At 45.1% G+C, this 23,884-nt stretch overlaps 1 protein-coding gene across 1 annotated transcript in view; it reads left to right on the plus strand.

The window, feature by feature from the left end:
- The first annotated feature begins 3,605 nt into the window (after window positions 1-3,605).
- Window positions 3,606-23,884, plus strand: part of esyt1a (extended synaptotagmin-like protein 1a) — a 141,847-nt gene continuing 121,568 nt past the window's right edge. The window contains exon 1 of the mRNA XM_070869601.1: window positions 3,606-4,222. Coding sequence (XP_070725702.1) covers window positions 3,896-4,222 — 327 coding nt within the window. The 5' untranslated portion in view covers window positions 3,606-3,895. The remainder of the gene's footprint in view (window positions 4,223-23,884) is intronic.

Below are 23,884 nucleotides of genomic sequence, written 5' to 3' on the forward strand. Positions count from 1 at the left end.
ATGACACTAAGTTGGGTGGCAGTGTGAGCTGCGAGGAGGATGCTATTAGGCTGCAGAGTGACTTGGATAGGTTAGGTGAGTGGGCAAATGCATGGCAGATGAAGTATAATGTGGATAAATGTGAGGTTATCCACTTTGGTGGTAAAAACAGAGAGACAGACTATTATCTGAATGGTGACAGATTAGGAAAAGGGAAGGTGCAACGAGACCTGGGTGTCATGGTACATCAGTCATTGAAGGTTAGCATGCAGGTACAGCAGGCGGTTAAGAAAGCAAATGGCATGTTGGCCTTCATAGCGAGGGGATTTGAATACAGGAGCAGGGAGGTATTGCTACAGTTGTACAGGGCCTTGGTGAGGCCACACCTGGAGTATTGTGTACAGTTTTGGTCTCCTAACTTGAGGAAGGACATTCTTGCTATTGAGGGAGTGCAGCGAAGATTCACCAGACTGATTCCCGGGATGGCGGAACTGACCTATCAAGAAAGACTGGATCAACTGGGCTTGTATTCACTGGAGTTCAGAAGAATGAGAGGGGACCTCATGGAAACGTTTAAAATTCTGACGGGTTTAGACAGGCTAGATGCAGGAAGAATGTTCCCAATGTTGGGGAAGTCCAGAACCAGGGGTCACAGTCTGAGGATAAGGGGTAAGCCATTTAGGACCGAGATGAGGAGAAACTTCTTCACCCAGAGAGTGGTGAACCTGTAGAATTCTCTACCACAGAAAGTAGTTGAGGCCAATTCACTAAATATATTCAAAAGGGAGTTAGATGAAGTCCTTACTACTCGGGGGATCAAGGGTTATGGCGAGAAAGCAGGAAGGGGGTACTGAAGTTTCATGTTCAGCCATGAACTCATTGAATGGCGGTGCAGGCTAGAAGGGCTGAATGGCCTGCTCCTGCACCTATTTTCTATGTTTCTATATTTCTAAATACGGGGGAGCCAATTTAAAACCGAGTTGAGAAGGAAATACTTCTCCCAGAGGGTTGTGAATCTGTGGGATTCTCTGCCCAAGGAAGCAGTTGAGGCTAGCTCATTGAATGTATTCAAATCACAGATAGATAGATTTTTAACCAATAAGGGAATTAAGGGTTATGGGGAGCAGGCGGGTAAGTGGAGCTGAGTCCACGGCCAGATCAGCCATGATCTTGTTGAATGCCGGAGCAGGCTCGAGGGGCTAGATGGCCTATTCCTGTTCCTAATTCTTATGTTCTTATTTGAATTTCACCTTAAGGCATTTTGCAAATGCTCCTTTAATTTAATCTGATCAGACAGGTTTGTTTTTAGATAATGTTGCATTTGAACCAGATACATTACCAGGAGTTACCGGATCCTTGACCAGATGTGGAAAGCCCAGGTTAAAGCTGTGATTGCTGTGGCTCAGGTAGATGACCTAGTGTGATCCGATTCTCTAAACATGCAGCAGAGCATTGAACTGCATCGGAGTTCCAAAGTAACAATGCTGTGGACGGACAGGATGCAGATTTAATCCTTCACTCCATGGTGCAATCTGTTGGAGCTCGATCCCATTGAAAGGCATTGAGATAATGGTGTCATAATTCAAACACTGCAATGTGAGAGAAATTAAGGTTATGATCACCAAGGCTGTATGATCCGAAGGAACTTGATGGACATGCAATCATCAGCAAATGAATGGATAAGGTTGGATGATGACTGAATACAGAGAAGAAACAGAGTGGAAAAGAGAACAAAGCCCTGGGGAACCCCTGAATTGACAGAAACGGAGGCAGACACTCAGCCATTAACCACAGCACAGAGTGATTTGAGAAGGAACCTGTGAGCCATGACTATAACTTTGGTAGAAGACCAAATGATAAGTTACCATTATATGATGCCAGACCCTCATGGGCTTAGGAAATTTTAATGGCAATGTCAAATGAATCACCAAATTGTTCAAGAGCCATCTTTCAAATAATATGTAACATGGCAAGAAGATCATGTGTGGAACAGCCATGCCAAAACTGTACTAAAGGATTAGACCAGAACTTTTACTGTGATGGTTAATTTGAGCATTAATAACAGCGTTAAATCTTCCTCCTATAGCAGGAGAAAATATTGTATTCTCACCTGTATTTTGGGATGACTATATCATCCAGGTAATTGCCACTTGAAGACCAGATGCAGACCCATCATTACAGTAATATGAAAACAATGCTACTGCTGCTGTTACGCCACCAACAGAAAGCTGGCAGTTTCCTCTCATTATGATGACAAAATGGGAAGAATTGTGTGCATGTGTAGAAAGACATTTTAAAAGGATAGTTGGATCTAAATAACACAACCCCCAAAAAAACAATTCAGGTTGCCTGGAGTTTCAAATTTGTCCATCCTTGCAAACTACAGACAGCCAGTGACCTGTACTAAAGTAGAACCAATTAGAAACAACCTCCTGACAACAGACATCCCAGTTTCCTATTTCACTGCTAGAGCCGTCACTGCTACTTTTTGAAACGCTCCAGGTTCAGAGTATGTTTGTGCATGAACACATGGAGTGCCTTTGTGTCAGAATGGTAGTGTTTTTTTTATCAGCAGTTTTAATCAGCAATAAAACTGCTTCTAGGCAGGGATGCAGAACTACTTGGCACACTGGGGGTCTATTGGGATCCTCAGCAAAACCTCCTGCATTTCAGATGCTGGAACAGGAAGGTGGCAGGGTTGGTGTTTTGGAAGAGTGAGATCAAATGGGCCACGTGTCAATCACTGGCAGTGACACTCACTTTGATTTTACAATGTAACTCGTTTTGATGGATGTCACTCAGTAATAAACGCAACTCCACGTGGGTGGGGGAGACTTTATCTATTTGTAACAAAACCGGAACCTATTTATAAACTCGTTTACCATTTCGCTGCACAGAGGAATCATGCCTCCCCGCCCAGTATGTGGAGACGAGTTTGTTATCTGCCACCTTTGCTGGCTGTGTCACTCCATTTATTGGATGTTGACAACAAGTGTGTAAAAACCTGAAAATCCTCAGTAATATTTTACAGTTAATCCATAATAAGTAAATCCTCCTGCTAACTGAATGTGGCAAACAGAGGAGTTACTTGAGGCGGTGACTGGAAAGGCGGCCTTTCTAAATAAGTAATGTGATCTTCAACATAGGTTGTGTACTCGGTGTCAGCGTGCTGCAGCCTGCGGCTGACAAACTACTGGTTACTTCTCAAAACAACACAAACATATTTAGGAACCAGATGGTACTTTTATTATATTTTTTAAAAACTGCGAGAAAGAGCGAACGGATGTGACGGAAGTTGGATGAATGTGGAGGGTCGGCCTGGCTCACTCTTCGTGCCTGGGTCTGCTCTGTACGTTGGGACCAAACTTTTCGATCGACACAAAAAAATACCCCACAACAGATAAATCACCTGATAATAACAAACTGCCCGTTCTATGTGGCTACAGGATGAATTAAATATATTTTCCTCCATTTGGGGGAGGGGGGGGGGGGGGAGGGTGAGTTGAGGGGAAAAGTGTGGTTATAACTTGAGATTTGCAGCCACTTCCTAATTCCCGAAAAAAAGGAGAGCCGTGTGCGAGCAAAGGATTTCTTCAGGATCCAGACGCCAGCAACGCCCTCTAGCAAAGGGCTATAAGAGAGAGCGAGGAGAGCTCGCTTTCACTTCTTGCTGCTGACAGGCGGCGGGGCAACGTTCTGGCCGCAGTCCTCCGACATTTAGCGAACGATTTGTTATTCTCCGGAGCACGCTGCAGAGTCAGGGAGTCAGCTGCTCGCGCTGGGATGACTTGCCGTGCCTTTGACTGAATCCCGAACATTTCTTTTTTTCCCCTTCAGTTTGTGTGTGAGTGTGTTGTGTTTTATTTGGTTTCAAAATCCTTTTTTTTGTGTGTGAGAAAAAAAAGCCTCCAACCCCATGGATCGAACGGCCAGCGCTCGCGAGGAGGGGGCGCCGGCCTCAGTTGGCGGGACCCCTCGGGAAGCCGGGGCGCCGAGCCTGGCCGTCACCGACATGATGGCTCTGCTCACCAGGTTCGGCAAGACGCTGCTGTGGCTCATGCCGATCTATCTGACCGGTTACTTCGGGCTGAGTGTCAGCTTTCTGGTTTTCGGGCTGATACTGTGGATGGGCTGGAAAATGCGGAGGGACAGCAAGTGGAACAAGCTGAGGGACGCCTTCTACCTCCTGGAGAACGAAGAGGTCGTCACCAAAAGGAGGACCAACAACAGCCTTCCAGCCTGGGTAAGGGACGGGCAGCCGCAAGCCTCGCCGTGCAGAAAGTGCAGGAGTTTTCTTTTTTAGTTACAAAGTTTCTGTATCTGTGCGGAACCGCAATCCCAGTCAGAGACATTATTGGGGGAAGAGGGATGCGCGTGGTCCTAGCGCCGGTGCAATCCTTCATTCCAGATGTGCGCTCATGTCATTCCTCCAAATACATCAGCAGCAGTGCAGAAAATGTTAAAAGTTCACATGACAATAAGATGTGTGCGTGGCTGTGATTTGAATACTTAAAAAAAATATATAAAACCTATTTATCTGAAGGATGATTTGTCGTATTTCTCCGTATAAGGGTTGGTAGTGATGGGGTAAAAGTTCCAATAGAGTGAGGTCATACTGCATTCTGATACTTTTTACATTGCATGCCTTTGTTGATAAAACGTTATTATTTTTAATTGTAGCAGATTTTAGGATGGTTTGTTCTTTTTGGATGTTCTTCCTCATTAGATCTGTTATAAATTCCTTATTAGAGGGTTGCTGTGCATGGGGCACTGGGTGTAGAATGTATCCTTCCTTACTCCCCAGTGCAGAGGTGGCTGAAGCAAAAATGCATTTTTAATGTTGTTACAAGCTTGCAGTTCAGTGGCGTATGGTAACCTCGATCCCAGAGATTGCAACCACCGTTCCATTAAAGTGGAACTATCTGCATTAGTCACCAGTACAGACGTCGAGGTAGTTAATCTATGAGCGGGAAGTGGTGGTATTTTGGGGGGGAGTGGGGACGAAGACAGTAGAGGGATACAATGCCTGTCCGCTCCTCATTCCAGATATCAGATACACTATACTATTGAAAATGTTAAAACGCATGGGCACAGAGTCTGCATCTGATGGAACACTTTTGATTTTATGGGATTCAGTTACAATGGATGGTGTTGGTGCACTGATACTCTAATTCACAGCATCATAAAAAGATGGGATTTGTGTTCTTGCCCATGATTTCCATGGGGAAGGTACTAAGTAAAGGCACTTTGTTGCAAGGAAAGAGGGAATAGTAATAGACTAATTATACCCCCCCCCTCCACTGCCTGGCCCCAAGATGCATTCCCCAGAGGCTGAGGAGCAGCATTACTTGTCTGCCCTTTCTGCTGGCAGAGGATGTATGTCAAGGGGGGGAGGGGAGGTGGGTATCAAGTAACTTATAATTGGAGCTAAACAGGAGTTTATCTTATTTGGACTCCATGTTAATTTTTTTAATTTATTTTTTTGAAGCATCTTCAAACCCCCCCCCGCAATCTCCTCTCTTGATTCTCCCTGCACCACACACCATTCCTGTCTGAGAAAATGATCTGTGTCCAATAGGCATTTTGCTTTGTTCAGTCCATTCCTCGGGCTGCAGTGATTCGGTAACTCACCGAACGAAGGACCCGAGGTATGAACCTGCATTGCACCACACCATAGCACAGCACTTGAAGGAAGTGTTCAACAAAATGAAATCCTGAAGGAACTTGGCACTTACTGAGTTAAATGCACTCCATATAAAGTATGCTGTAAAATCAGTTGCTCTTTAAATGACATACAGATGGGCAGGCTACGAGGGAACAATTCAGCAGGATTCTGGGACACTTAATATTTGGTTAGGGAGAATCTGCCGGTAAATTGGATGCAGTATTGTTAGGGAGCAAATCCCAGCTTCTTTTTTCAGTGTCTGTGATTGAATAGATGCTGATTCATATTATCTCAATACAAGCACTCACCAGTGGCTGATGTTAATGGACTTCAAATTGCAGCTTTTACCTGACTTGAAACAGCAGGTCTCCTCATAGTGCACTGCAGTTTTTAACAAAAAAACATGGATTCTTTTAAGATGTGTTACTTTTAAAAACATTTCAGGTGAAAGATGTAACTGAGGAAAATACTTTTTTTGTGAACATAATGCTTATCAAGCTCAGGCATGCAATTGCTGGGGAATAAGCCACTTTTCATTGTGGCACTCAGTGTTAGCACTGCCAGGTCAGATACTGAACAAAATTGCAGGAATGTGTGAGTTCTGAGAATGCAACTTTGTTACTTATAAAGGAAAACAGGCTTTCTCCCATTTTCAACAAGAGGAATTCCATCCCCTTATCTTTGATATCATACACTCCTCACTGTAACAGGCCCCTATATTTCATCTGCACTGATATAAACAAGTATTTATGGCTTTCTCATCAGTAATTTATTTTTCTGTTCTTCCCAAACATCTACTTATGCTGCTGTGAACCAGCTGCTAGAAAGTGCCCAAGAGCAGCTTGGGGATAACCCCAGCTACTCTATGAGGAGCCTTCCAGGTAATGCGGTGAAGATCAGGAACCCAATGAAATGGGGGATGAACCTGTGTCCTGCCCCCATGGCAATATCTCTTCTCCCAGACCAGCTCACTTTATTTTTATCTCTACCATCTTGCCAGTTTTTAGGATGTTTCCACTCATCTGATCAGAGCCATGAAATGCTTTCGTCAAACATTACTCCTCCATTCGAAGCAGATGATCTCACTCTCCTTGTTGCTGGCTGGATATCAAAATTAGATAAATGTATGTATATGTACGTGTTGGAGTGGTGTGCTTTTTAAAAAAAAATATATACTACTTGCATATAATTAACACACATGAACTTCCTCTCTTTTATGACAGTATAATGTGGATAAATGTGAGGTTCTCCACTTTTGGGGCAAAAACACGAAGACAGAATATTATTTGAATGGCGGCAGATTAGGAAAAGGGGAGGTGCAACGAGACCTGGGTGTCATGGTTCATCAGTCATTGATAGTTGGCATGCAGGTACAGCAGACGGTGAAGAAGGTAAATGGTATGTTGGCCTTCATCGCTAGAGGATTTGAGTATAGGAGCAGGGAGGTCTTACTGCAGTTGTACAGGGCCTTGATGAGACCTCACCTGGAATATTGTGTTCAGTTTTGGTCTCCTAATCGGAGTAAGGACGTACTTGCTATTGAGGGAGTGCAGCGAAGGTTCACCAGACTGATTCCAGGGATGGCTGGACTGACTTATGAGGAGAGACTGGATCAACTGGGCCTTTATACACTGGAGTTTAGAAGGATAAGAGGGGATCTCATAGAAACGGGACTGGACAGGTTAGATGCGGGAAGAATGTTCCCGATGTTGGGGAAGTCCAGAACCAGGGGACACAGTCTTAGGATAAGGGGTAGGCCATTTAGGACTGAAATGAGGAGAAAGTTCTTCACTCAGAGAGTTGTTAACCTGTGGAATTCCCTGCCGCAGAAAGTTGTTGATGCCAGTTCATTGGATATATTCAAAAGGGAGTTAGATATGGCCCTTATGGCTAAAGGGATCAAGGGGTATGGAGAGAAAGCAGGAAAGGGGTACTGAGGGAATGATCAGCCATGATCTTATTGAATGGTGGTGCAGGCTTGAAGGGCTGAATGGCCTACTCCTGCACCTATTTTCTATGTTTCTGTGACTAGCTTTGATTTTATCCTGGTAGTTTTTCTTCCAAGATCTTTTAATATCCTGGTTCTAATTCATCCACTTTCACTTGGACTCATCCCTAACACACATGCCCAAAACCTTTTCTTCAACATGCACCCATATTAAAAACATCTCGCAAGTGTATTTTGTGATCTTTGCTCATGGACTCGGTGTCTGGAGTGGAATAAAAATGCGGCCCACAACCTCCGCTGGCACTGTGTGTATATCCAACTCTCCCTCACCTTTTTGAGCTCCTTGCAAACATGATTATTGTACTTCCAAAAGAGTTCATGTGCTCTTTCACCTAAATTTTCCAACTGCTTCGCCCAGTTTTAAGAAATCTGACACCTGCTGTTCATTGTTTGAGCGTTCTCATTTCCTCTTGTATCTCAACAGTAACCAACATCATCACTCCGTGACACTGGCTGGGAGAAGCCAATGGCTGCTACAGTAAAGTGGAAAGCACACTCTTTCCAAATTGTTTTAATGAATTGGTGCCAGAAACATCATAATGGAGAAAAGCTCTATGTTTTAATTAAAAGTTATTTGGAGAATAAAACTCCACTTTTTAAGATTTAAAAAAATGGAGGTCAATTATTCGGTATAATTTTGATTTACATATCCTACATAATCCAATCTTATAGCGAGATGTCAGGGAATCCGAGAATCAGAGAAATTTACAGCACGGAAGGAGGCCATTTCGGCCTATCGTGTCCGTGCCGGTCGACCAAGAGCTATCCAGCCTAATCCCACTTTTCAGCTCTTGGTCCGTAGCCCTGTAGGTTACGTCACTTCAAGTGCACATCCAAGTACTTTTTAAATGTGGTGAGGGTTTCTGCCTCTACCACCCTTTCAGGCAGTGTGTTCCAGACTCCCACAACCCTCTGGGTGAAGCGATTTCCCCTCAAATCCCCTCTAAACCTCCTACCAATTATTTTAAATCTATGCCCCCTGGTTGTTGACCCCTCTGCTAAGGGAAATAGATCCTTACTATCCACTCGTATCTAGGCCCGTCATAATTTTATACACCTCAATAAGGACTCCCCTCAGTCTCCTCTGTTCCAAAGAAAACAACCCCAGCCTATCCAATCTTTCCTCATAGCTAAAATTCTCCAGTCCAGGCAACATCCTCATAAATCTCCTCTGTACCATCTCCAGTGCAATCACATCCTTCCTGTAATGTGGTGACCAGAACTGCACGCAGTACTCCAGCTGTGGCCTAACTAGTGTTTGATACAGTTCAAGCATAACCCACCTGCTCTTGTATTCTATGCCTCGGCTAATAAAGGCAAGTATTCCGTGTGCCTTCTTAACCACCTTATCTACCTGGCCTGCTACCTTCAGGGATCTGTGGACCTGCACTCCAAGGTCCCTTTGTTCCTCTACACTTCTCATTGTCTGACCATTTAATGTGTATTCCCTTGCCTTGTTAGCCCTCCCCAAATGCATTACCTCACACTTCTCCGGATTGAATTCCATTTGCCACTGTTCTGCCTACCTGACCAGTTCAGTGATATCTTCCTGCAGTCTACAGCTTTCTTCTTCATTATCAACCACACAGCTGATTTTAGTATCATCTGCAAACTTCTTAATCATACCCCCTACATTCAAGTCTAAATCATTGATATATACCACAAAAAGCCAGGGAACCCACTGATCTCTGCGGAACCCCACTGGAAACATTCTTCCAGTCACAAAAATACCCGGCAAACATTACCCTTTGCTTCCTACCTCTCAGCCAATTTTGGATCCAACTTGCCACTTTTCCCTAGATCCCATGGGCTTTTACTTTCGTGACCAGTCTGCCATGTGGGACCTTATCAAAAGCCTTGCTAAAATCCATATACACTACATCAAATGCACTACCCTCATTGATCCTCCTTGTTACCTCCTCAAAAAATTCAATCAAGTTAGTCGGACACGGCCTTCCCTTAACAAATGTTAACTGTCCTGTCTTTCTCCAATTAAGATTTATCCTGTCCCTCAGAATTTTTTTGCAAGAATTTTCCTACCACCGAGGTTAGGCTGACTGGCCCTTTTTAAATAAAGGTACAACATTAACAGTTCTCCAGTCCTCCTGCATCACACCTGTAGCCAGAGAGGATTGGAAAATGATGGTCAGAGCCTCTGCTATTTCCTTTTTTTTGCTTCTCTTAATAGTCTGGGATACATTTCATCTGGGCCTGGGGATTTATCCACTTTCAAAGCTGTTTTATACTTTCCTTAATATATAGCCCCTTAATACTTCCTCTCTCACTATGTTTGTTTCATCTAATATTTCACACTCTTGCTCCCTGATTGCAATGTCTGCATCGCCCCTCTCTTTTGTGAAAACAGATGGAAAGTATTCATTAAGAACCATACCCACGTCTTCCGTCTCCACACACACATTAAAAAAGGAGGCAGACAAAAAGCAGGAATCTATATAGACCAGTTAGTCTAACATCTGTCATTGGGAAAATGCTGGAGTCCATTATTAAGGAAGCAGTATTGGGACATTTGGAAAAGCATAATTCAATCAAGCAGAGTCAGCATGGATTTATGAAAGGGAAATCATGTTTGACAAATTTGCTGGAGTTCTTTGAGGATATAACGAGCAGGGTGGATAAGGGGGAACCAGTGGATGTGGTGTATTTGGATTTCCAGAAGGTATTCGATAAGGTGCCACATAAAAGGTTACTGCACAAGATAAAAGCTCACAGGGTTGGGGGTAACATATTAGCATGGATAGAGGATTGGCTAACTAGCAGAAAACAGGGAGTCAGGATAAATAGGTTATTTTCCGGTTGGCAAACAGTGACTAGTGAGGTGCCGCAGGGATCGGTGCTGGGTCCTCAACTATTTACAATTTATGTTAATGACTTAAGAACATAAAAAACAGGAGCAGGAGTAGGGCATTTGGCCCCTCGAGCCTGCTCCACCATTCAATAAGATCATGGCTGATCTGATCATGGACTCAGCTCCACTTCCCTGCCCACTCCCCATAACCCTTTACTTCCTTATCGCTCAAAAATCCGTCTATCTCCGCCTTAAATATATTCAATGACCCAGCCTCCACAGCTCTGGGGCAGAGAATTCCATAGATTTACAACCCTCTGAGAGAAGAAATTTCTCCTCATCTCAATTTTAAATGGGCGGCCCCTTATTCTAAGACTATGTCCCTTAGTTTTAGTTTCCTCTATGATTGGAAATATCCTCCCTGCATCCACTTTGTCGAGCCCCCTCATTATCTTAGATGTTTCGCTAAGATCACCTCTCATTCTTCTGAACTCCAATGTGTATAGGCCCAACCTACTCAACCTATCCTCATAAATCAACCCCCTCATCTCCGGAATCAACCTAGTGAACCTTCTCTGAACTGCCTCCATGTTTCTCTGCACTCATTTACCTGCCAGCTCTCTTCTGCTACCCACCTTCCAGAACCTCTCTCCTCCACCATCAATACTGTACATTGTAATTGATGCATTATTATAATGAAAAATTTAGCTAGCCTGGGAGGCACAAGGTGGAGTAAACTGCCAGGAGGTAAAGTGTTTTGTTTTGCTCGATGCAGGAGCAATATTGTGTTTAATTGAAAACCGGCTGCGGGAGCAGACTTTAAATTAATTTTCACCTGACTGCTGCATTATTTACGTGACTTTAACAGATTGTGATGTACCTGACTTTGGCAAGACTATCATCGAAACATGTACATGTATCAGTGAATATTAAAAATCCCAAATCATGGAGTGAGTAATTTACTGATGCACTAAAAAATCTTGTAGAGGTGGATTAATGCCTATCCCTGTTGGGCCTGTGCCCTGTGCAAATGAAGCAGTTTCATTTCAATGTAATATATTCTGATACTATTTTGTTTTATTATTAATGCCGTGTGTAAACATTCTATGGGTTTATTTCTTCCTTCATTTTACATGTTTAATATTTTAATGGATCAGGTTGTACAGGTTGGGTTTGTGGAGGGGCCCTGAATGTTCTTGGGGCGATTGAAGGGGGATTCGCTATCTGTTCCCAGTTTTAAAACGGGTTCCTGAAAATACAAAGCATCAGCTGAGTGAACAGATGTGGTGGTGGATACAGATTAAATAATAACCTTCAAAAGCGAATTGCATAAATACTTCAAGGAGAAATAGTGGCAGGGATATGGGGAAAGAGCGGGACTAACTGAATTGCTATTCGAAAGAGCCAGTACAGACTTGCTGGGCCAAATGGCCTCATTTTGTGCTGTACTATTTATTCTGTGATTCTATGTCTGATTCCAATATTAGATTCTTTGCCATTATTTTTCAGATTCAGGCTTTTGATTCTGTGTAGTTAAATTCAGGTCGGAAACAGAAATTGTTTTTTTTTAAACATGATTTGACGTGCCGTACACACACAATATGCAGACTAAAAGTGGAGATTTTTATACCACCTGTCCTGTGGTATTGGAATGCAGGTATGAGGTCAAAAGGCAGTGTCTGAACCCACTGTGTTCTATGTTTCTTTCGAGTGATAATTACCTAAAGAGTATTGCACGCAATAAGACTTGGGCATAGTGTTTGAATGGAGGATCACGACTCTGAAGCCACTGCCTTGAATCCCAGTCCAAATTGCAATGGTCTGATGAGATGAGACGACAGAAGATAATTCTTCAGTGACAAAGATGAACTCTTGCAAAGCTAGGTTAATAAATCATATCTTGACTTGTCTAACAGAAGTCAAAGAGCAAGTGATCAATGAAATTCAACAGCATCTGTTTCATGAATGACTGCGAGCCCCACTCACAATTGATGAAATCAGAAAGGCCGTGCCAAGTTCTATAGAATGGCAAGGCACCTGGAAGTGATGGTATCCTCACAGAAATGGACAGATGTGCTGCTGATGTTACCCTATCACAGCTAAAGAAGACATTCAAAAGAAGATGGACAGCGGATGTGTGCCACAAAATCTGAAGGCTGGTCTGCTTATCATCATCTATAAGTGCGAGAGAGACTTATCAAATTCTAACCAGAGTGGCTAGCTCTCTTCTGGTCACCTGAAAAATGCTTGTCAGCATGCTCTTGAACAGGATCATTGTGACCACCTTAGAAGATATTTTGTCTTAAGAGTCAGTTTGGTTTCCACACTAACCATAGCACCACTGACATGATCTTCAGATTTGCTCAAGTACAGGAGAATGCTATAAGAGTAGAACAAAGGCTTGCTCTCTGTTGACCTAACAAAAGTGTCTGACACAGTGAACAGGCGAACGTCATGTGATACCCTGGCAAGGTTCAGATGGCCTGCCAAGTTTGTCAGCATTGCCAAAGGGCATCATAATCTCAGTTGGAGATTAAGAAGCATTCCAAGTGACCACTGGAGTGAAACGCGGAGGTTTTATGAATTTTTCACTGCCATGTTGGGGGATGCACCACAACTTCTTAATGAAAATCCTGGCATCTGCATCAGCTTCAGAACAAGTAGCAATTTGTTCAAACTGAATCTGAGGGAAAGAGCAAAACTCTGAAGAGATCATTCACAGACTTCTGTCTGCTAATGGCCACGTTCTGCTGGTTTAGTTCGCATGTGACTTCCAATTCGTGGACAAATTCTATTAGCTGCTAATCTTCTGCCCCTTGACAAAATGGATTTGTTGTTTCACCCTGTTCCTGGTGATCATCACAGGAACCTTGGCATCAAGTTGAAGGCCAACAGTTGAAAACAGGTTAGTAGTTCACCTGCCTTGGCAGCATTGCTGCATCTGGTACTGTAACATGGAGTGCATGAACTGTATGATAAAGGCATGTGTTGCATGTGGAGGCGGAAGGACAGAGTGTTTGCAACGTGTCCTGAAACTGGCGATGGAAATCAAGACATACCAAGCCATGGTTCTTACCACTCTTCTGTACAGCTGTGAGATATGGATTGTCCACAGATGCCACCTGAAGAACTCAAAGTTTCACGTGTATTATCTTGGACCATTATCTCGTGGCGTGATCAGGTAAGCACTTTGCCATAGCAATATGTTTTGGCAAGCTAGTGTTGTCCATTTGGATGGCATTACCTGACCAATGAATCATCATCATCATCATCATAGGCAGTCTCTCGCAATCGAGGAAGACTGGCTGAACAGTCCAATACAAGAACCACAGTCCCCGTCACAAGTGGGACAGATAGGAAAGAGTGAGGGAAAGAGTGGGTGGGACAGGTTTGCCGCACGCTCTTTCCGCTGCCTGCGCTTGATTTGTGCATGCTCTCGGCGACGAGACTCTAGATACTCGGCGCCCTCCCGGATGCACTTCCTCCATTTAGGGCAGTCTTTGGCCAGGGACTCCCAGGTGTCGGTGGGGATGTTGCACTTTATCAGGGAGGCTTTGAGGGTGTCCTTGTAACTTTTTCTCTGCCTACCTTTGGCTCACTTGCCGTAAAGGAGTTCCGAGTAGAGCGCTTGGTTTGGGAGTCTCGTGCCAGGCATGCGAACAATGTGGCCTGCCCAGCAGAGCTGATCGAGTGTGATCAGTGCTTCAATGCTGGGGATGTTGGCCTGGTCGAGGACGCTAATGTTGGTGCATCTGTCCTCCCAGGGGATTTGTAGGATCTTGCGAAGACATCGTTGGTGGTATTTCTCCAGCGACCTGAGGTGTCTACTGACCAATGAAGCAATGCCTTCATCACCACAAACTATGCTGCTTATTTTGGTCATCTGAGAACTTCTGTGTCTCTCAATATTTAAAGGAAAAATGCAATTGCAGGACCTGGCCTGGACTATCGGTGATTTTTCTGTCATTCAAGAATCACCCTCTAAGCCACACATTGCAGCAGAAATCAACATTTAAAAGCACAGCTTTTCTAATAACGTTACAGTGTCAGTGATGTCCCTTTGACAATAATTCCATTTTAAGCTTTCACAGGAACAGTACCAACATCCATCACAGTCAATTGAGCAGTCATCAAACACATTTAACATTGAATAGAACAACTTATAAACTGGGAACAAAGGCTGGCACAGTCAGTTTAGACCAGTTTTTACTGAGATTCAGAAACATTGCTATTATGAGGAAGCCTATGAACTTGGATAACCCCTGCAACAGTACTGTGGAGTTTTTGTTTTGCAAAACAACACTGTTCCTTTGAAGACCATTTTATTTATTGAAACACATAGGGCAGAATGTGAACATTTAAAAGTCACACCCCATGATCATCTGTACAGAAAACTGTGCTTCTGACCCTATTAGATTGCTATGGTCTAAGATGGTTGTTCAGTCTCTGGCCCAGCTAAATAAAAGTTCACATTGAGCTGCAAACTGAGGATATGACTGGAATGGTTCAGTCTGTAGGGATTGTACAGAATCTGGTACATCTGTATCCATTGAAATCGTTACTTGCAGGTCTGATAACATGACATCTTTCAAACAGTATTTTCAAAATCTGCTGGTGCCTTTCTAAGCAAATTGGGCATAACTAAACCTCGAGCATCAAACCAGAAAAAGGGAGATTAGAGAGAGAATCGGTGATGACGGGTGTGACAGTAATAGGAAGAAAAATATAAAACAGAAAAAGGTAAAAACAAGAGTAAAATATAGAGATGGATTGTTGCCAAACTGTAAAGTTAGACCGAAGGGAAGAATCGGGGCTGAATTTCCCGTGCTTTGCACCTGGGTAACACTTATTCCCTGGGAAAGCAGAGGAAAAAAGGACAAAGACCTGTGATGCTGGGTCTCTGCCTCCTTTAATGGGGGGGGTGGTGCGAGGCAAAATGCCTATTCTTTCAATAGGCACAGGTTGAGGGCTGTCACAATAATGAGACTGGGAGGGGAAGGGGAGACCTTCTGCCTATTTTACCTCATCCAACACCAGAAGGGGCACTTGGCAGAAGTGGATGTTCGGCCTGTGCCCATTCCTTTCGAATTGGAGGATTGGCGACGATCAGGCAGGAAAAAGCAGAAGACCCCAAGTAAGTCAGTCCAGGAACATGGATCAGCACTGGAGGCCTCTCACTGATTGCTGTTTCTGGAGAGCAGCTAGAAGGCCTGAATGCCAGCAGGCAATCTCACCTCTGCGGGCTTCCCCGGTGATGGGCCCTGCCAGGGGACAGGCCTGACCTTTGTAAATGACCTGAACCCAGAAATACAGGCGGCTTCAGGTCACTGCAGGCAGAGTGCACTTTGGGTGTGCTGCACCTACCTGGTGTCCATGTGCAGGGGGAAGAGGGACAGGAAAATTGGCCTGGAAGTTTGTATCAAATTCAGATTTTTGTTTTTGTAATTTGCAGCTTCTTGGATTTTCACAATAAAAAAAACCTTGCATTTCAGCACCTACAATACCAGTATTCATGATTCAAATTATTAATGTTGTGGCTGCCCGAAGGCTCTGCTGGTAAAGGCAGGCAGTAGCTGGGGCTAAAGCAGAAAGTTTGATCCTGTGTCTGTGCTGGCTGAAGCTGATCGCGGCTGGGATGGCAATAGTGGGGCCAGGGTCAGGGAAGGGCAGAGAAGGGGAGGAAAAGGATTACTGATGATGAGAATGTGAGTGGTCCGAGGGATCTGTGAACCCATTCTAACACAATCAGGAAGTGTCTTATGCAGGTTTTTTTAACTGATTGTCAGATTTGCATGTGAAAAGGTTCCTTTTAACTCCTCCAATGTTGGGCTACCAGTTCTGGTGCTCCTGTCTGAAGTTTCAGCAGCCTTCATTTCAAGGACTGAGACTGGGGGAATCCAGAGAGAGACGATGAATGATTCTAAACTTATGTGCCCTGTGAGGTCATCTTCTCGTCTCCTGTAGGCTGGCCCTGGTCCAACTTGTTTTTTAAATAGTGTTGCAGATATTTGCCTGTTTTTGCATAGACACAGATGGCTTCAGTGTTTTAGCTTCCATTATGAAAGCAAGTACAGTTTGTTCCAAGTCAAGACAATACTGCTGATAAAAAAGATAAGAGCCAAGGAGCTCTTTCCTGCCAGTGTCAAGGCATGGGGCAGGGGGGGGGGGGGGGGAATCGATTAAAATTCATTCAAACCTTCAATAATATTAAAAATTAAGACCCCCACATCATAGTAGACTGTTTATATTTTAAAAAGACTTTAGGTGACCAGCTTACATTATCAAAATTTTAGACAGTCGGTATAAAGGTGGACAGGACCCAGCACAAGCTTCAATATCTAGAACTCTGCATTATGAAGCTGCTGTTGGCTCATTATTTACATATACAGTTGCCTTCACTAAAATTAGCAGTTGCAAGCTGCCTCTATGCCATTATTGAGCTAAATAACATTCTTATGATCAGTCAGTCCACCATTAGCAGAGAGACCGGGCTGGAGTCCAAGAAGGAACGTAGTTATCCACAGTATTTATTCTGGTTAGAATAGTCTCGCCATTGGATCGAAGTGAAATGTGGCAGCTGTCCTAGGAGCACATGACTGCAGGATTCTGTTTGGGAGCATATGAGTGAGTAAAGGTAGTGCTAGTAAGGGAAGTGGTAACATGGGATGGGAGTGGATTTGAGGGGAAGCCCATGAAACACATTGCAGCTTGATGCTATTTGGATCAGCTGCTTTGAAAGCCTTCATGCAAAGCAGAAAGATTTACTGTGATAAAAAAGAGCACATGTTACTTGTGGGTAAATGTTAAGCTTCCTACCTGCTGGTGAAGTCAGGAGATGTATTTTTCCTTAGTGGTTCAGTAAGTAACTGACCCATGCAAACTATGACGTTTCCGGCTTCAGTTCATGGTGCTGTGTTAGCTGATGTCAGTGGTAGGGGCACTATAATTAGTCTCTGCTCCCTATGCAGTGAAATGTAGGAATACAGGACTGGAGGAGACCATTTCAGTCTGCTCAGATGGTCCCAGAGTTCAACAACAGAATACACAAGTCACTCCCTATATTCTGCAATTGATTTTCTTGCCCAAGATCTTTACAACTCAACATTAGTGATGTTCTCAGCTTTCAACTGTCTCCCTGGGCAGCCCATTCCAAGCAGCCACCAACCTTTCATGTGGAATAGTTCTATCTAATCTGTCCAGTCACCTTGCCTCTTCTGAGCTCCATCCCATGCCCCTTCACCATAGACAGTTTCTCAGGGTTCAACTGGTCACTACTGTTTAAGGATCCTGAATCCAGCAATAAGATTCTCCGGAGTCTTCTCTTTACTAGTACACAGACTCCCTCCCGTTATCTCTCCTTGTAGCTCGGGTGGTTGATGCTAGGTATCAAGCGGGGAGCTCTGTGTAGCCCCTTTCCCAGCACCATGCGTCCTTCCTGAAATATGGCGGCCAGAACTGCACATACTACTCCAGATGGGCATGACCCTGTGCTCTGTATAGGCTCAGAATCACACCCTGTGATTTGTCTTTTACATATGTGCTGTACAACCCAAGACCCCGTTTGTTTTACTTACTGCTGCTGCACATTGTTGAAATTACCTTCACAATCTGTCCACCAATCCCCCCCCCAAACCCTTCTCCGGTGCTGTACCCTATCGACGGACACCATTTTAGAATCTAGTTCGTGTTTATTCTCCTTCCCTAGTCTCCTCACTTGGCACTTGTTGACATTGAATTTCATGTCATTTCTCAGCCCAGCCCCCAATCTATCTGCACCTGATCAGCCTGCTCTTCAGTGTTTCCAACCCCTCCCCCATCTCAGTATCAGCAATTTGACAGTGTGGTCTTTAACCACACTATGAAAACATAAGAACATAAGAAATAGGAGGAGGGGCAGGCCACCTGGCCCCTCGAGCCTGCTCCACCATTCAATATGATCATGGCTGATCTGATCATGGTCTCAGCTCCACTTCCCCGCCCGCTCCCCATAATCCTTTACTCCCTTATCGCTCAAAAATCTGTCTATCTCCGCCTTAAATATATTCAATGACCCAGCCTCCACAGCTCTCTGGGGCAGAGAATTCCACAGATTTACAACCCTCTGAGAAGAAATTCCTCCTCATCTCAGTTTTAAATGGGCGGCCCCTTATTCTGAGACTATATCCCCTAGTTTTAGTTTCCCCTATGAGTGGAAATATCCTCTCTGCATCCACCTTGTCGAGCCTCCTCATTATCTTATATGTTTCAATAAGATCATCTCTCATCCTTCTGAACTCCAATGAGTACAGGCCCAACCTACTCAATCTCTCTTCATAAGTCAACCCCGGAATTAACAGCCTCCAATGCAAGTATATAAAACATTGATATACATCATGGTTAACTACCCTCTGAAGTGGCCTAGTGGGCAACTAGGGATGGGCAATAAATGGCAACCTTGCCAGTGATGTCCACATTCAGAGAATTTTTTTTTAAACCAGGCAAATAGCATTGATCAATGGGGCAACCCCACCGGTCACCTCCCACCCAGCTCCATGCGCGATCACCCTCTGTCTCTTTTGATGCAGCCAGCTACCAATCCACTTCAATAACTGCCCAGCTATTCTGAGCTTTTCACAAGATATCAAGACCTCCTATGTGGTACCATATCAAAAGCCTTGCTGAAGTCCAGACAAATTATGTCCGTGAAGTTCGCTTTATCCACAAGCTCCAATACCTGCTCAAAGAATTAGAACCGGTTTGTCGAGCGCTATCACAGGAGTGTGGATTTCTGTAGTTGGCCTCTCCCGCCACCCTTGGCAAGTTAGTTCGAAAATGGCTGACACTACGCAGTGCTTTATTCGGCAATCCTTCCAGTTAAATAACCCAACCACAGATTGCAGTAAAAAAAACACCAGATCATAGGAATGTTCCCTGGAACCAACAGTTACAAGCAGCCAGTTATTTAAGAAACGGGTTTTTTGTTGGACCTCTGCCTTAAGCCGTCTGTAATGCAGCTTAGCTGCTCCTGAGTTGGGTTGTTGCTTTAGGTTCAGAAATGCCCTGCGCTTGCAATTTATTAGCTCCTGGATCTCCTGGTCATTCTCATCAAACCAATCCTGGTGTTTCCTGGTTGAGTCTCCAAGCGTCTCTTCGCAGGTACTGGTTATGGTGGCCTGGAGGGCAGACCAAGCGCTGTGGACATTCTGCGTCTTGGGGTCATCAAGGGTCACCAGGTTAGCAATGAGGCACTGACTGCGTAGGGCTCTCTTAGCTGGGTCTTTGAGTGCCCCGGCATTGATTTTTCTGCGGCAGTGCTTCTGCTGCCGTCGCCGCTTTGGAGCTATGTTGATGTTGATGATGGAACGGATTAGGCGGTGGTCCGTCCAGCAGTCGTCAGCTCCTGTAATGGCGCGGGTGATGCGCACGTCCTTGCGATCCCTGGCTCGAACGACGTCTCCGCAAGATCCTGCAAATCCCCTGGGAGGACAGACACACCAATGTTAGTGTTCTTGATCAGGCCGACATCCCCAGCATCGAAGCAATGACTACACTCGACCAGCTCTGCTGGGCGGGCCACGTTGCTCGCATGCCCGACACAAGACTCCCAAAGCAAGCGCTCTACTTGGAACTCCTACATGGCAAGCGAGCCCCAGGTGGGTAGAGGAAATGTATCAAGGACACCCTCAAAGCCTCCTTGATAAAATGCAACATCCCCACCGACACCTGGGAGTTCCTGGTAGAGGAAGTGCATCTGGGAGGGCGCTGAGCACCTCGATTCTTGTCGCCGAGAGCATGCAGAAACCAAGCGCAGGCAGCGGAAGGAGCGTGTGGAAAACCAGACTCCCCACCCACCCTTTCCTCCAACCACTGTCTGTCCCACCTGTGACAGAGACTGTAATTCCCGTATTGGACTGTTCAGTCACCTGAGAACTCACTTTTAGAGTGGAAGCAAGTCTTCCTCGACTTCGAGGGACTGTCTATGATGATGATGAAGATTTAAGAAGCTCTGTTTCGTGAATCAAACTTCTCCCTATCCACAGGCTCATGGATATAAGCTGACTGTTACAAGGTGACTGGGTTTTAGTTCCTGACATCTCCCTCTTAAATGCTGCTTTGCTGTGTCAACTGGGGTGAAGGATTTAAGGAAATTTTACTTTACACTTTTAAACAGAACAAAGAAACAAACCTTGTTTTCAGTGGTTCAGTGCGTGACTGCTCCATGTACTGTGGCCTGTGTAGACGAGGAAGCTTCCAGGTTCAATCCCTAGTCTGTGCTACATTTGCTGATTTCAGCTGGGACCATGGAGGGGATGTTACGATTAGCCTCAGCATTCATGTGCATGGGAGGGTGAGTGCTCAATAGGGTTCCCATTCTTGACCGCTATCCAATGGCGCCTGTTGGAACGTGCACTTTTGTGGATGTTGGGTGAGGCCAGAATCGGGCTCGGCTGTGACGTTCTCATCCACTGCCTGGGCGCTCACAAGAAGAATGGGTGAGGGACGGGAGGACCGCTGGTGCCCGTGGAACCGTCCTGTAGCACGAGGCAGCGTCTTCAGGGGAGGAGGGAGAACCTGGGGAAATATAGCTAATGTGCCCTACTGAGATGAATGGAGAATAAAATCGATCCGAGCCTGCCCCTTTCCCGCTGGGCGAGTTAGTTTAAAATTGGGGCTTGTAAGTTATTTGTGCGTTTAAACATGTGTCGGGTATCGTGAGAGTTGACCATACTAAAGCGCTCCTCATGTACAACTTAGAAGGTACATCTATGACTGATTTTTTTTGTTTGTTTCATAAATGAACTACTTGGGCAGAATGGAAGGATCTGTTTGCGAGTGCCGATTCATCTGCGGGTGGTTGCGTGGAGGCATGCCACTTCCGGGAGCAGCGCGAGCTGGTGCAGGAGGGCGACTGGATTGGACGTCCCCAAAATCAAGGTTGCTGATTGGAGCATGGGCAGTTACAGCAGGAGAGGAGTGGCGAGGTCGGGGCGAAGGAGCAGCGAGAGATTGTAGACTGACTCGATCGGGGCCCAGGAGCGGCGTGAGTTCGGGGCCCTGGGGCAGCACGGGCCCAGCCCACACTGCGATTATGTACGCACTCGGTCCGTGCAGCAGAGCTGGTCTCCAGTTGTCCTGGATAACCCTTGCCACTGGACCAAGACCTAGCTCTGTCAAGCCCGTGTGGTGGCTGGTGTGCAACGGACACCACACGTTAAAAAAATCCACGCACAGGCATCTTCTACCCTTGAGGATGTAGTTTGGGATCCGGAATATCATGTCTCTCATTGAAACACCTGTGAACTCATCCCTTTTTTGTGTGGAAGCAAATCATCATCAATACGAGGGTCAGTCTAAGAGAAGGGAGAGAGGGTGTTCTCAACAGTTCAGAGCCAGTTTTTATTGGGCTGTCAGCCTCGCAGTGATGGGTCTGTGCATGGATATGAAAGAAAACAAACCGGTTCAATTAGTTTGTTACTCTGACAACAGCGAGGTTTTGCCTTGGGCACTAAGGTTGGAAATTGCTCTGAGGCATCGGTGTGGGTTGTGCAAACATGCTGGGGAACATCTGTTCAATAAACCACAGGCAAAAGAAACCACTTTAACTAACATTTGCTGCGAGAGCCTCCCTCATTTACTGTGTTTCTCTATAGTACCCCTCAGACGGAGCACCATCAAAGAGTTACCTGTTTTGGCAGTATTGCAATATTGGGAAATGGGAAAAGAGGAGATATGGCTCTGCTATAATGACAGTATATTACATGCTGCCTTTCCAGGGTTGGGGAAGAGCGTGCCACATAGATTTTTTTTAAATTAAGAAACTTTGATAATTCTCTTCTTTAACCCCAGGATGTTGAGGCTTGTTGTACTGCCCGGCTGAGATGATGTAACTCCAGAGATTGAACATGGCACTTGGCTGGTGTGTACGACACTGGCCATTTACGAGGGTTGCTCAGAAAAATTGGATGACATCATCTAAGTGCACCCATGCGTCAGCAAATTCAATTTCTTGGTCATGGCATCATGTGGGCACTGACCAGAAACTAGGCATGCCATAAACTGGAGGGCAGGGTAAAAAGTAGGGCATGGTGCCCTGGGCATGGTGCAGGACACCATTGAGGTTGAACACCATAGGAGAAAAGACAGTAAATTAGGAAGACTGTAGAAGGAAGGAAAAACTGAGGCATGTGAGGAGTTCCACAGTTTTCCGTTTCTGGGAAGGAGTTCGAATAGGAGATGGTGCGATGAGTCTCGATGGTAAATTGGGCCCTCTATCAGGCTGGTTGTTTTGTGACTCTGTCTCTGTGCTGATAATGACTGTCAAGTGCCAAACAAATGTTGTTGATGAGGCTGGGAATGCTAACTCCCACCATAAGTCAATGACCTAATTCCCTCACATATTACAGATGGTCTGCAGTTAAATTCTGGGCCACTCTTTGTGCAATTTCTATTATGTGGCGAATATTGGACACTCCAGAGTGGCTATGGGACGGTAACTCCCACTCCCGTGTTGGTGAAGGTAGCATGGAGCCGAGTCTTACAGACCAGAAGGACCCAGGTTTGTTTCCTCATCTGTGCAGTTAGGTGATCTTGGCTAGGACAGCTTTTGCATTGCGACAATTGGCCTGTGCCCATAGGGTTGGGAGGGGGGGAAAAATCATCGGTAACTGCTGCTGGAAAGCACACGGGTGGATATCGGGTAAGGACAGGATTCTGCCTTTGATACCCCACCGGGTTGAATAACCTGACACTGTCTGGGCTTAGACATAAAGAATAGCCACCTGGGTGAGGTAATGGAGAGCTGGTGGCATCTGTAAACCGTATCGCGGCAACATGTCTGTGCCTTTGGGAGTGGAGGGGAGTAAAATTGGAGGGAAATAAAGGTGGTAATCTCATCCTGGAGTTTATAAGATTTAGAGATTGGAAATCACTCCTGGGTGTCTGCTGTCTTATTGTTTACACTGTATCGCTTTGTACTGTGTGTGTGTGGGGGAGGGGGCTTGACTATCGCTATACCTGAAAGCCCCTGGAGTTCTGATCCCTCCTTTCCCAGTCTCTTGTTTCAATTGTTGTATCTGAAAATAACTCCCAAATTCATCACCTCAAATGACTCCCACCCCACCCTCCGATCGCCTGCCCCTTGGTGTTAGTCCAAACCCTCTCCCCAAGTCTGAAGATCACTGCTGGGAGTCCAGAACAAGGGGGCAGAACCTTAAAATCAGAGCTAGGCCGTTCGGGAGTGATGTTAGGAAGCACTTCTTCACACAAAGGGTAGTGGAAATCTGTAAGTCTCTTTTCCCCCCCCCCCCCCAAAAAAAAAGCTGTTGAGGCCGGGGGGCAATTGAAAATGTCAAAACTGAGATTGATAGATTTTTGTTTGGTAAGGGTATTAAGGGATATGGAACCAAGGTGGGTAGATGGAGTTGAGGTACAGATCAACCTTGATCCA

The sequence above is a fragment of the Pristiophorus japonicus genome, chromosome X, assembly GCF_044704955.1.
Source record: "Pristiophorus japonicus isolate sPriJap1 chromosome X, sPriJap1.hap1, whole genome shotgun sequence".
NCBI lineage: Eukaryota > Metazoa > Chordata > Chondrichthyes > Pristiophoridae > Pristiophorus > Pristiophorus japonicus.